General features: G+C 48.5%; 1 protein-coding gene across 1 annotated transcript in view; it reads right to left on the bottom strand.

The window, feature by feature from the left end:
- dis3 (DIS3 exosome endoribonuclease and 3'-5' exoribonuclease) overlaps positions 1-11,809 on the bottom strand; it is a 64,559-nt gene extending 52,750 nt beyond the window's left edge. The window contains exons 1-3 of the mRNA XM_072476130.1: positions 11,420-11,809; positions 6,992-7,149; positions 5,199-5,395 (exon numbers count right to left, since the gene is read on the bottom strand). Of these exons, the coding sequence (XP_072332231.1) occupies positions 5,199-5,395; positions 6,992-7,149; positions 11,420-11,692 (628 nt within the window). The 5' untranslated portion in view covers positions 11,693-11,809. The remainder of the gene's footprint in view (positions 1-5,198; positions 5,396-6,991; positions 7,150-11,419) is intronic.
- Positions 11,810-13,988: the final 2,179 nt, after the last annotated feature.

Below are 13,988 nucleotides of genomic sequence, written 5' to 3' on the forward strand. Positions count from 1 at the left end.
CCTGTAACTTCTCTCTCTTCCCCATGTCGTGGGGGAGGGGGTGAGGGAGGATGAGGAGCTGTGGGCGCTGGCCATTGGGGGCGGGGCCAAAAGGGGAAGCGCGGGCTTTGTTCCCGCGCTATGGTAATCATGGCGGGAACAGGGAAGCAGGGGGCCTCGCACAGTGTGAGCCGAGGTCACGGGGGGTAAGACGAGGTCGGCCAGAGTTTGCTGACTTCTGGGAGCAACATGGGGGGTGCAATTATGCTAGCTTGGGATCTAGCGGGGGGGGGGGTTAACTGGGTTGCTGCTGCTGGGGAGAAGGGGGAGCTGGTATGGGAGGGGGGGGTCGGGGCGGGGGGGCGCCGCCTGGGGGGGATACAGCTACGTGGGAACCGGGTGAGGAGCTGGATTGAAAAAGGAAATGGCTAGTCGTCAAGGGGGGGGTTGAAGAGCCCCCCAACCCGGTTGATCACGTGGAATGTGAGGGGGCTGAACGGGCCGATTAAGAGGGCACGGGTACTCGCACACCTAAAGAAACTTAAGGCAGATGTGGTTATGCTTCAGGAGACGCATCTGAAGCTGACAGACCAGGTTAGACTTCGCAAAGGATGGGTGGGGCAGGTGTTTCATTCGGGGCTAGATGCAAAAAACAGGGGGGTGGCCATACTAGTGGGGAAGCGGGTAATGTTTGAGGCAAAGACTATAGTGGCGGATAGTGGGGGCAGATATGTGATGGTGAGTGGCAAACTGCAAGGGGAGGCGGTGGTATTAGTGAACGTGTATGCTCCGAACTGGGATGATGCCAATTTTATGAGGCGTATGTTAGGACGAATCCCGGACCTAGAAGTGGGGAAGTTGGTAATGGGTGGAGACTTTAATACGGTGCTGGACCCAGGGCTGGACAGATCGAGGTCCAGGACCGGAAGGAGGCCGGCTGCAGCTAGGGTGCTTAAGGATTTTATGGTGCAGATGGGAGGAGTAGATCCCTGGAGATTTAGTAGACCTAGGAGTAACGAGTTTTCGTTTTTCTCCTATGTACATAAAGTATTTTCACGAATAGATTTTTTTGTTTTGGGAAGGGCACTGATCCCAAAGGTGAAGGGGACGGAATACACGGCTATAGCCATCTCGGATCATGCTCCACACTGGGTGGACCTGGAGATAGGGGAAGAAAAACAACAGCCTCCACCCTGGAGAATGGACATGGGATTATTGGCAGATGAGGGGGTGTGTTTAAGGGTGAGGGGGTGTATTGAAAGGTACTTGGAAATTAATGATAATGGGGAGGTACAGGTGGGAGTGGTCTGGGAGGCACTGAAGGCAGTGGTTAGAGGGGAGCTGATATCTATTAGGGCACATAAAGGAAAGCAGGAGGGTAGGGAAAGGGAGCGGTTGTTGAAAGAACGTCTGAGGGTGGACAGGCAATACGCGGAGGCACCGGAGGAGGGACAATACAAGGAAAGGCAAAGGCTACATATAGAGTTTGACTTGTTGACTACGGGTAAGGCAGAGGCACAATGGAGGAAGGCACAGGGTGTACAGTACGAATATGGGGAGAAGGCGAGAAGGTTGTTGGCCCACCAACTGAGGAAAAGGGGAGCAGCGAGGGAGATAGGGGGGGTGAGAGATGAGGAGGGGGAGATGGAGCGGGGAGCGGAGAGAGTGAATGGAGTGTTCAAGGCATTTTATGAAAGATTATATGAAGCGCAGACCCCGGACGGGAAGGAGAGAATGATGTGCTTTCTGGATCAGCTGGAATTTCCTAAGGTGGAGGAACAGGAGAGAGTGGGGCTGGGAGCACAAATTGAGACGGAGGAAGTAGTGAAAGGGATTGGAAGCATGCAGGCGGGGAAGGCCCCGGGACCAGACGGATTCCCAGTTGAATTCTATAAGAAATATTTGGACTTGCTGGCCCCGCTACTGATGAGAACCTTTAATGAGGCGAGGGAAAGGGGGCAGCTGCCCCCGACTATGTCAAAGGCAACAATATCGCTCCTCCTAAAGAAGGAAAAAGACCCGCTGCAATGCGGGTCATACAGGCCCATTTCCCTCCTGAATGTGGATGCTAAGATTCTGGCCAAGGTAATGGCAATGAGGATAGAGGATTGTGTCCCGGGGGTGGTCCATGAGGACCAAACTGGGTTTGTGAAGGGGAGACAGCTAAATACAAATATACGGAGGCTGCTAGGGGTAATGATGATGCCCCCACCAGAGGGGGAAGCGGAGATAGTGGTGGCAATGGATGCCGAGAAAGCATTTGATAGAGTGGAGTGGGATTATTTGTGGGAGGTGTTGAGGAGATTTGGCTTTGGGGACGGGTATATCAGGTGGGTACAGTTGCTGTATAGGGCCCCGATGGCGAGCGTGGTCACGAATGGACGGGGGTCTGACTATTTTCGGCTCCATAGAAGGACGAGGCAGGGATGCCCTCTGTCCCCGTTATTGTTTGCATTGGCGATTGAACCCCTGGCCATGGCACTGAGGGGTTCCAGGAAGTGGAGGGGAGTACTTAGGGGGGGGGGGAGAAGAACACCGGGTATCTCTGTATGCGGATGATTTGTTGCTATATGTGGCAGACCCGGCGGAGGGGATGCCAGAGATAATGCGGATACTTGGGGAGTTTGGGGATTTTTCAGGGTATAAACTGAACATGGGGAAAAGTGAGCTATTTGTGGTGCATCCGGGGGAGCAGAGCAGAGAGATAGAGGATTTACCGTTGAGGAAGGTAACAAGGGACTTCCGGTACCTGGGGATCCAGATAGCCAAGAATTGGGGTACATTACATAGGCTTAATTTAACACGGTTGGTGGAACAGATAGAGGAGGATTTCAAGAGATGGGACATGGTGTCCCTGTCATTGGCAGGTAGGGTGCAGGCGGTTAAAATGGTGGTCCTCCCAAGATTCCTTTTTGTGTTCCAGTGCCTCCCGGTGGTGATCACGAAGGCTTTTTTCAAAAGAATTGAGAAGAGCATTATGAGTTTTGTGTGGGCTGGGAAGACCCCGAGAGTGAGGCGGGGATTCTTGCAATACACCACAAGCCCGGTGGTGGTGGCTATATTGAAAATTTGGGGGCAGTGGAGACGGCATAGGGGAGGGACGGGAGCTTCGGTGCGGTCCCCGATAAGAAACAATCATAGGTTCGTTCCGGGGAGAATGGATGGGGGATTTGGAGCATGGCAAAGAGCTGGGGTAGTACAATTAAGAGATCTATTTGTAGATGGGACGTTTGCGAGTCTGGGAGCGCTGACGGAGAAATATGGGTTGCCCCAAGGGAATGCATTTCGGTATATGCAATTGAGGGCTTTTGCGAGGCAACAGGTGAGGGAATTCCCGCAGCTCCCGACGCAGGAAGTGCAGGATAGAGTGATCTCAGAGACATGGGTGGGGGACGGTAAGGTGGCGGACATATACAGGGAGATGAGGGACGAGGGGGAGATCATGGTAGATGAGCTGAAAGGAAATGGAAAGAAGAACTGGGGGAGGAGATTGAGGAGGGGCTGTGGGCTGATGCCCTACGTGGGGTAAACTCATCGTCCTCGTGTGCCAGGCTAAGCCTGATACAATTTAAGGTGTTACACAGGGCGCATATGACTGGAGCACGGCTTAGTAAATTTTTTGGGGTAGAGGATAGGTGTGCGAGATGCTCGAGAGGCCCAGCGAATCACACCCACATGTTCTGGTCATGCCCGGCACTACAGGGGTTCTGGGTGGGGGTGGCAAACGTGCTTTCGAAGGTGGTGGGGGTCCGGGTCGAACCAAGCTGGGGGTTGGCTATATTTGGGGTTGCAGAAGAGCCGGGAGTGCAGGAGGCGAGAGAGGCTGACGTGGTGGCCTTTGCGTCCCTTGTAGCCCGGCGCAGGATATTGTTAATGTGGAAGGAAGCCAAACCCCCGGGGGTGGAGACCTGGATAAACGATATGGCAGGGTTCATAAAGTTAGAACGGATTAAGTTTGTGTTCAGGGGTTCGGCTCAGGGGTTCACCAGGCGGTGGCAACCGTTCGTCGACTACCTCACAGAAAGATAGAGGGAATGGAAAAGAAGTAGATAACAGCAGCAACCCAGCTGGGGGGGGGGGGGCGCGCGCGGGCGGGGGGGAGGAATCGCACGGACTCTCAGGGATGTTATTGTATATGTATAGGTATTTGGTATATGTAATTGTATATTGGATTGCTGGACTGTATTTTTGGAGAGTATTTATTTTGGACAAGGCAGTTGCCATTTCGTTTTGTTTTTTGTTTTTGTTTATATATTACTTATTTATTTGTTTAAAACTGGCCACGGTTATTTATATTGCTTTATTGCTGTGTAAAAGAAACACTACGTATTGTTATGTTTGGCCAAAAAACTTGAATAAAATATATATATTTTTTTAAACTGATCTGGACCAGCCATATAAATATTGTGGCTACAAGAGCAGGAAATTATATGAGAGGAAACTCACCTCCTGACTCCCCAAAACACAATCAGGATTATGATGAAATACTCTCCACTTTCCTTGATGACTGCAACTCCAAACACTCAAGAAATTCAACACCACCCAGGACAAAGCAGTCCACATGATTCACACCCCTATCTATCAACCTAAACATTCACTCCCTCCACCACCGATGCGCCGTGGCGGCAGTGTGTATCATCTACAAGATGTGCTGCAGTAACTCACCAATGCTCCGTCCACAGCACCTTCGAAACCCCCTCTACCACCTAGGACAAGGACAGCAGATGCATGGGAACATACAAGTTCCCCTCCAACCCACACACTATTCTGGCTTAGAACTACATTGGTGTTCCTTCACGGTTCCAGAAGGTTGCTCACCACCACCTTTTCAAGGGCCATTAGGGAAGAGCAATAACACCGGCTTAGTCAGTGATGCCCACATCTCGTGAAATAATACATGAAAAAAAAATGTTCTTATTGAACCATTATAGAAGCCTCAAGAGGATGTAACTGGTAGGCCAACCATCTTAAATTGATTGTATGTTCATCAATTACTGATATCTGGAGTATGTCTAGATAATTTATGTTCTCTGCCCATTTTACATCTTTAGAAAATCTCCCATTACAGTTGTTGCCTTTTCCACGAATATAAATCACACTTTTCAAGCAGCATATTGGAAGAAAAAAAAATCAGACCAATACTCCAGTAGGGCTGGCCTCCAAATGTTCGTCAGTTAAAGAAATATTGTCTTTAATTCTACAAATCCCCCGATACTTACATGTAAATGCCACCAGGCCATCTTCCACAGCCCGCTCTTTGTTTTTTCTGTCATTTGTTATTAAGATAACCTGAAGTTGCACAATGTTGCTTTGTGATTTTTTTAGATGTTCGTTGTACCACTTAACCGCTACCCGTATTGCTCGGTCGTTTCTGTCGTTTGCACTTTCCCCTTGTTCTTGCTCTATATAGGTATCTCTGAGGAGGCAACGAATATCATAAGTTACAAACTTGTTTTAAAGTGGATTCACTATGAATTCACATTTAGTGATAGGTAAATCAGTGATATCACAATCTATTCTAGGTTAGACAGCAGGTTTCTGACAAACTGAATGCAGAACTGTTCACTGGACATATTACAAAGAGAATAACAGAGTGAGAAATCATAAAGTGGATCATCAATAAGTTCAGATATTGTCCAACAGTTTACAAATGTCCCTGCAACTATGGGATGAGTCAGTGGTCTCATTGCTCCTTGGTACCTTTAAATTGTGATTCTAAAGAATTTGAGAGTTGCTGGGATGGTTTTATTCAATCTGCAGACAGTGGGCATCAGTGTGAATAATCTTGACCAGAGCACTGAATTCTGTTCATGCATGATGGTATTAACACTAAAGAAATAAGGTTGCAATATGTTGTGCAGATTTGTTGACACAAACTAAATATTATGGAGCAAATGTCAGTACATAATATTCATTTAATGATGGCTTATATTGACATAGCAGCTTTAATGTAATAAAATGCTCCAAGGCATTCACAGGAGAGTTAGTTGGTGATCTTCAAAAGGCCAAGAGTTCGAAAAACGCAGGTACCTCAGAAGGCTTCAACACAGGACTTCATCAGTTCAATCTTATTTAAAGGTTTCTCTTTTGGAAACATGTTTAGATCATGACAGTTGTGGTAATCTGTACAACCATCCACCTCTGCTATGAAAATATTCTTTTTATATTCCTAATTATACCAACAGATGGAAGGGGAAGGAAAGGAGGGGGAATGAGGGAAAGAATGAGAGGGACAAGTTGGGGAAAATCAGAGTCAAGCAGTTTGTTAGGTATGTGGTAGTTTTGCTTTTCCTTTTAATCACATGCTGCGCATTCATTAGTTTCAATACACACAGAAACCCACAATGACTTTCATTCTCCCAGCTAACGGCAATTGTAACTATTGGGACTGTTGCCTCTATTGAGATAGGCTAAATTAGGTCCAAAGGGGATCAATTCAGTTTTTCTATTCAGCAAGCCATTTGGTTGAGAGGACAGGGCTGCAACTCAGCACTTGCTAAAGTTATCATTGATAATAGAGCGCTTCATTTAATTGTATTCAGTAAAGGCAAAAATATCGTCTTCTAATACAGCAGTCTGCCATTTTTCCATTTCTAAACCAGAAAAAACATTTGGAATTTCCCACAAAGAACAAAATTCAGGTTTCAACAGATGTCTTCTTCCAGAACTGTGCTTCACCCTCTCACATTATGGAGGAAATTACCACATGAAGTCAATTAGGCTTCATCAATTAGCACGTTTTCTGAGATTAAATACTGAGCAATAAATCCTAAGTGTGGTTAGCACTGCTGCCTCACGGTGCCAAGGACCCAGGTTCGATCCTGCCCTCGGGTCACTGCTGTGTGGCGTTTGCACATTCTCCCCGTGTCTGCGTGGGCCTCACCCCCACAACCCAAAGATGTGTAGGGTAAAGTGCCCCTTAATTGGAAAAAAAGTATTGGGTACTCTAAAAAAAATGTTTTAAGTTTATACTAAATTTATTTTTAAAAGTTTATATTTTATCTTCTCTTACTTGTGATGTTCATTTGTGAAAGTGTAAAAATGTTTTTCAGGGTTGTTAATCACGTCCTTAAATCTTTTGTATACGGGAGCACTTCGATGCCTGACCTCTTGCAGCACTGTCTGCAGGATTATCACATTCTGGATCGCAGGATCCTCAAGGATATCAATCTGATAAAAAAAAGTAACAGGTTTGCACCCAAAAGAATTACAATCACAAAATGATTTCAAATCTATGTTTGCATTCAATCAGAAGCATTGTGGACAGAATTCTCCGGGCATATGCTGGCAGTGAGATTCTTTGGTCACGCCGGCAGCGTACCCCTGCTCGTGGGTTTCCTGGCGACGTGGGGTGGCTTCAATGGGAAATCCCATTGACAATGGCAGGAACAGAGAATACCACCGTCAGCGAATTGCATGCTGTCGAGAAACACATGGCCGGGAGGGCCAGAGAATTCCGCCCAATGTTTCTTTAAACACTTGCAGGAATCACATGCACTCATAATTAGCATCAATTTAACACAAGGTAAAACAAGGTGACCTTAGTTAGGTCACACTTGGAATACAGTGTTCGATTCTGGTCACCTCACTACCAGAAGGATGTGGAGGCTTTCGATAGGGTATAGAAGAGGTTTACCAGGATGTTGCCTGGCATTAGCTATGAGGAGAGGTTGGATAAACTGAGTTTGTTCTCACTAGAATGACAGATGTTGAGGGGCAACCTGATAGAAGTCTAAAAAATTATGAGGGGCATGCTCAGAGTGGATAGTCAGAAGCTTTTTCCCAGGATGGAAGGGTCAATTACTAGGGGACATAGGTTTAAGGTGCGAGGTGCAAAGTTTAGGGATGTGCAAGGGAAGCTTTTTATTTTACACAGAGGGTAGTGGGTGCCTGGAACTCACTGCCAGAAGAAGTGGTGGAAGCACGTCTTGACAAATACATGACTAGGATAGGATAAGAGGGATACAGACACCGGAAGTGTAGAGGTTTTTGGTTAGACGGACAGCATGGCCGGCGCAGACTAGGAGAACCAAAGGGGCTGTTCATGTGCTGTACGTTTCTTTGTTCTTTTCCGTAGCACCAATGCCCCAACAGGAAGCCAGAAAATCACAGTGGCTCAATGGGGGTGGTACTCTACCTCAGACATCAGAAAGCCGAGGGTCAAGTTCCGCCCCAGACACTGAAACACACAAATCTGAGGCACTCCAGTTCAGCAGAGGAACTGGTAAGTACTAAAATTAGGAAGTGCTGGGAAAAACTCAGCAGGTCTGATAGCACCTGTGGAGAGCGGAAGAAAGAGATGTTTGCAATGTTCATTGGGACAATTTCAAATAAGCATCCTATTTGACTCGAAACGTTTACTACGTTCCTCGCTGCCAGATCTGCAGTTTGGTTCCAGCATTTTCTGTTTTTATCAGATCGCCAGCATCTGCTTTTTGCTTTTATTTTAGATTCTGTTTTTTTGGGGAACCAGGTGTCATGCTAAGAGCCGATTATGGTTGTGGTTTCCAGATTAGATACTGTCCACTCTGCACTACATATGGGGTCACCTAACCTGGGGGCTGAAGGCCAGATTCCACATGCTAAAAACGGGATAAGGTTCGGATAAGGCTTCCGATGCATTGTAATGTGTTCATATCAGGAAAATGTGTTATCAATAAAGTTAGTTCAACAGCAACGGTGTCGGTTGGCATGCATCATACGAACAAGACACCAGGCATTAAAAAAATATAAGGTGCCTGTTTGGCTGTAAAAGATAGTGAAAGGCAATATGTAAATACAAATCTTTACAAATTGTCGGGTGCATGGATGGATGTCCTTGTCACTTCACCCCCCCCAACCCTGCATGCTTTTTTAGGAACGAGGCTTCAATATTTTTTTAATGTGCTTGTTTAGCAGTGAAAAGTGGCGAAAGGAGATACAAATGAAATTATTTTAGAATTTATTTGGAGAGCGAGCGTGGGAATGATTATGTGTCCTTGTTCCCACCCTCTCCAACATCTCCACCCCCCACTCCACGTTTTTGTTTAAGGGATCAGGCTTCAGAATAAAAATGCTTGATTGGCTGTAAAGAGGCAATATATGAATGCCATTCTTTTCCCCCAATTGAGAGAGGTGAATGAATATCCTTGTCTCCAACACCACACTGCTTATTTTATGAAGCAAGCTTCAAAACAAAATCAAAAAGGGATACATAGAAACATCGGAAATAGGAGCAGGAGGTCATTCGGCCCTTCGAGCCTGCTCCACCATTCATTAAGATTATGACTGATCATCCAACTCAACAGTCTGATTCCGCCTTCCCCATATCCTTTGATCCATCCCACATGCTATATCTAACTGCTTCTTGAAAACATACAGGGTGCGATTCACCATTTCAAAGACTAAGCTTCAATGCCCGGACAGCATCGGTCGACTTATACAACACCAAAATTGGCGGCGGTCCTGGAGCAATTCCGGAACCATTAATGGGCTAGCACTGGCGCCACATGGAGTACGAGCGATTCCAATGAAAAACAGTGTCAGATTCGCTGGGGTCAGGATTCGCACTCGAGAGGCTGACGAGCTGCAGCAAATATTAGCACTCCACTCCCCACACACACTCATCCCAGCCAAAAAGATGGCACTGGAGCACGCCCATCCCGTTGATGGGTCGGCTGGGGCCAAAGGGTACCTAAGGGGGACACCCATACGACCCGTAGCACAGTCAGCAGAGTGCACAGCCACATGGCTGTCTTGCAGGCTGCGGTAATGGCGTTCCGTGTCCGTCCACCCTGACCCCATGGCCCACCTCCTGGCCGCTCCCCGCTAGCCCCCACCCCAGGTAGAAGACTCCCGGCCAGCGGCATAACTGTCAGCACACTATGGCGATGTTGGACACTTTCCGTACTCCATCTCTTTCCCTCAGCAACCACGTTACCTGTCCCCGATTTTTGAACCCACAAGTGAAACTCGCAGTCGGTTATTCCTCCTGGCGGAAGCGGAACATCACGGAGGCTCCGGAGAATACCAGTCAGGCCCGCTAATGATATGCAAATGTCGTTTAGTTAGGTGCAAAGTAGACTGCATTGATGCCGCTGTCGAGGCACCGGAGCATGGCATTCGGTTGGGTGCCAGCCACGGTTTTCACCTCACGTGCCATTCTCCACCCAATTGGGTTTCCCGATTCTGCCATTGGCCAACAGAGAATCCCATCCACAATGTTGGTGCTTCAACTATTTCCTGTGGTAACGAATTCCACAGGCCAACCACTCTCTGGATGAACAAAGTTCTCCTCATCTCTGTTCTAAATGGTCTACCACGTGTCCTCAAACTGTGACCCCCTGGTTCTGGACACCCCCAGCATCGGGAACATCCCTCCTACATCTACCCCATCTAGCTCAGTTAGAATTTTATAGATTTCTTCCTCCTCATCCTTGTTTGTTTGTCATTAAAAGGTGGCAAAAGATGATATACAAATGCTAATGTTTCCCAAATGGTGTGTGAGTGTTGTTTGGGGGGGGGGGGGGGGGGGGGGGAGGGTGGCTGTGGCTTGATGAATATCCTTAATCCTCATCTCCAACCCCCCCTTCCCCCCCCATAGTTCTTTTAAGCAACCAGGCTTCACAAAACAAAATTTTAAAAACTGACTGCTGGTCAATGAGAGGTGGCAAAAGGTGATATAAAATGCAAAAGTTTCCCAAATCCAGGCATTGGGCGGGATGGGGAATAAGGATATTCATCCACACACAAAAGCCCCCCCCCCACCACCAGATAGTTAATTTAACAACCGGGCTTCCAAAAATAAACGGATTGCTCATCAATAAAAGGTGGCAAAAGGTGATATACAAATGCAATCCTTCCCCAATTTCTGGTGGGGGCAACGAGGGCAGGAGCTGGATGGATGTCCTGGTTTCTCTGCCGCCCACGTTTTCTGTTTAAGCGCTGTGGATTAATATCCTTATTCTCCATCTCCACCCCCCTCCCGCCAATAGTTCACTTAAGCAACGGGCTTCACAAAAACAAAATATTTTTAAAAAACTGACTGCCGCTCAATAAGAGGTAGCGAAAGGAGATATATAAATGAAAACTTTCCCAAACTGTGGAGGTGAGCGGGTGTTGGAGACGGGGAATATCCACCCCACCCCCATCACGATTCTTTTAACGACCGGGCTTCCCAATACATGACGGATTCCGTGTCAATAAAAAAAGGTGGGGAAAGGCGATATACAAATGCAAACCTTTCCCAGTTTCCGAGGGAAGGAGCTGGATGAATGTCCTCGTTTCCCTGCCGCCCCGCTTTTTAAAAAAAAGAGCCACTGGGCTTCACGGAACGGGGGGGGGGGGGGGGGGGGGGCGGAAGAGAGGGGCGTCGGTAAAAGGTGGGGAAAGGCGATATGTAAATGCAATTTTTTGGCCGATGTGATGGGGAGGAATTGAATACCGCCGCCACCCCCAATACCTGGTGCAGCACCACGTTGGTGTCGGGCAGCACATAGTGAGGCTCCGGGCAGAGCCGGCTGGCGGGGTGCGGCTGGTCGGTGAGGCGGCCGGAGCCGGTGGCGGGAGCGGGAGGCGGCTGGGACCCCGGGCCCCGGCTCGCTGCCGCTCCGCCGCCGCACTCCTCGCACGGAGCCCAGCCGCACACAATGTCGTCGCGCAGGTAATGCTCCCGCACCACCTTCAGCACGCCGCCCGAGCGCGTCTTCTTGATGAAACTTTTCGTCTTCAGCATCCTCTCCGGCTGGCAACCAAAATCCCCCAACCGCCGCCAACCGAAATTTCCTTTTTCGAATTTTTAAAAGGCCAACGGCCGCCGGCGTGGGAGAGGAAGGCGGGGGGGGGGGGGGAGAGGCTCTCTACCCGATGGCCGACTACAACCCTGCAGCTCACTCCCCTCCCCGACACACCCTGGAGAACAGGATCAACTGGGCAACTGAAACCCTCTCTCCTCTCCCTCCCCCAGGGGGAAAAAAATTGTTCAGAGTCCCCAGGGAAATCATAGACTTCACAAAGTCCCCAGGGAAATCATAGACTTCACAGCGCAGAAGGAGGCCGTTCGGCCCATTGAGTCGGCGCCGGCCCTCGGAGATGGGCGCCCCACTAAGCCTGCAGCGCCTCCGCCCAATCCCCGCAACCCCTCCACCCTATCCATTTGGCCCGGCCCATCCGCCTGACCCGCACGTCTTTGTGGACCACGGGGGGGGGAAACCGGAGCACCCGGAGGAAACCCACCCAGACGCGGGGAGGACGTGCAGACTCCGCGCCGACGGTCACCCGAGGCCGGATTTGAACCCGGGTCCCTGGAGCTGTGAGGCAGCGGCGCTAACCCACTGTGCCACCGTGCCGCCTGGCTGAGAAAAAAAAAATTAGCAACTAAAAAGTTCCATTTGAAGGCTCACAAGACCACTTCGGACAAGTAGTAATAATAATCTTTATTGTCACAAGTAGGCTTACATTAATACTGCAATGAAGTTACTGTGAAAATCTCCTAGTCACCACACTCCTGTTCGGGAACACAGAGGGAGAATTCAGAATATCCAATTCACCTACATCCCTTTTAACGATATCCCAGAAGGTTTGATGTCCGCACCCCCCCCCCCCCCAGTTCAGTTTCAAGACGGTACGTGCGTCAAAATCCCACGCGGTTCAGCGTGCAGAAATGCAAAGTGATACACTTCAGCTGGAAGAACATAGAGAATGTAAAATAAAGTGCACAGCTCTAAAAGAGGGTGCAGGAGCAAAAACGTTATGACCAAGAAAGCACAACAGAAACTAAGGAAATTCAGCATGTCCACGTCAACTCTTTCCAATTTTTACAGATGCACCATAGAAAATATCCTATCTGGCTGCATCACAGCCTGGTATGGTAACTGCTCAGCCCAAGGTTGTGAGAAACTACAGAGAGTCGCGAACACAGCCCAGTCCTTCATGCGAACCCGCCTCCCATCCATTGACTCGGACTACACCTCCTTGGGAAAGCGGGCAGCATAATCAAAAACCCCTCCCACCGGGTTATGCTCTCTTCCGACCGCTTCCATCGGGCAGAAGATACAAAAGTCTGAGAACAGATTCAAAAACAGCTTCTTCCCCGCTGTTACCAGACTCCTGAATGACCCTTTTAGAGATTGGTCTGATCTTTCCACGCATCCTCCCTACTGTTGTTTGCACTATACTCCGTATGCTTCACCTGATATCTATGTATTTATATTGTGTATTTATCACATGTCCTATGTTTTACATATATGGAACAATCTGCCTGGACTGTACGCAGAACAATACTTTTCTCTGTACCTCAGTACACGTGACAATAAATCTAATTCAAACAACAATGCGGACATCATTGAAGGTGACAGGACAGGTTGAATGGGCGGTTAAAAGAGAATGCAGTATTGTAGACTTTATTAACAGGGGCATGAAGTACAAGAGCAAGGAGGTTATGCTGAACTTGCATAAGATACAATCTTAAAGCTTGACGCTGAACTAGTGCACTTTAGGAAAGATGTGAAGGCACCAGAGTGAGTGTGGGAAAGAGTCAATGGAATGGTTCCGAGGATGAGGACTTTCAGTTTATGTAGATAGATTGGGGAAGTTGGAGAAGCTTTGACTGAGAGTCATCCAGACTCCAAACGTGAGTTCCGTTCTCTCTCCACCGATGCTGTCAAGCCAGCTGAAAGTTTCCAGCATTTTCTGCTCGTTTCAGATTCCAGCATCCGCTGGTAATTTGCATTCATCTTGGAGACGTTGGGGGTGTTCTGCTCAGAGAGGAGAAGGTTGGGAGGAGATTATAAAAAGGCACTCAGAGTCACGAGGGGTCCAGACCGAGTAGATGGGGGGGGGGGGGGGGGGGGGTAACTATTCGCAGTTGCAAAAGGATCGAGGGGCGTGCACTTCTCGAAAGAGAATTAGACCTTAACCTGCACATTCTTCCTTTTCAGGTAAACGGGGAGAATGGCACTGGGTGAACCGCTCATCTGGTGGGACGGGCACACACAACGGGCCAAATGGCTTCCTGCGCTGTCAAAATTCTG

Source organism: Scyliorhinus torazame, chromosome 15, assembly GCF_047496885.1.
Source record: "Scyliorhinus torazame isolate Kashiwa2021f chromosome 15, sScyTor2.1, whole genome shotgun sequence".
NCBI classification, from domain to species: domain Eukaryota; kingdom Metazoa; phylum Chordata; class Chondrichthyes; order Carcharhiniformes; family Scyliorhinidae; genus Scyliorhinus; species Scyliorhinus torazame.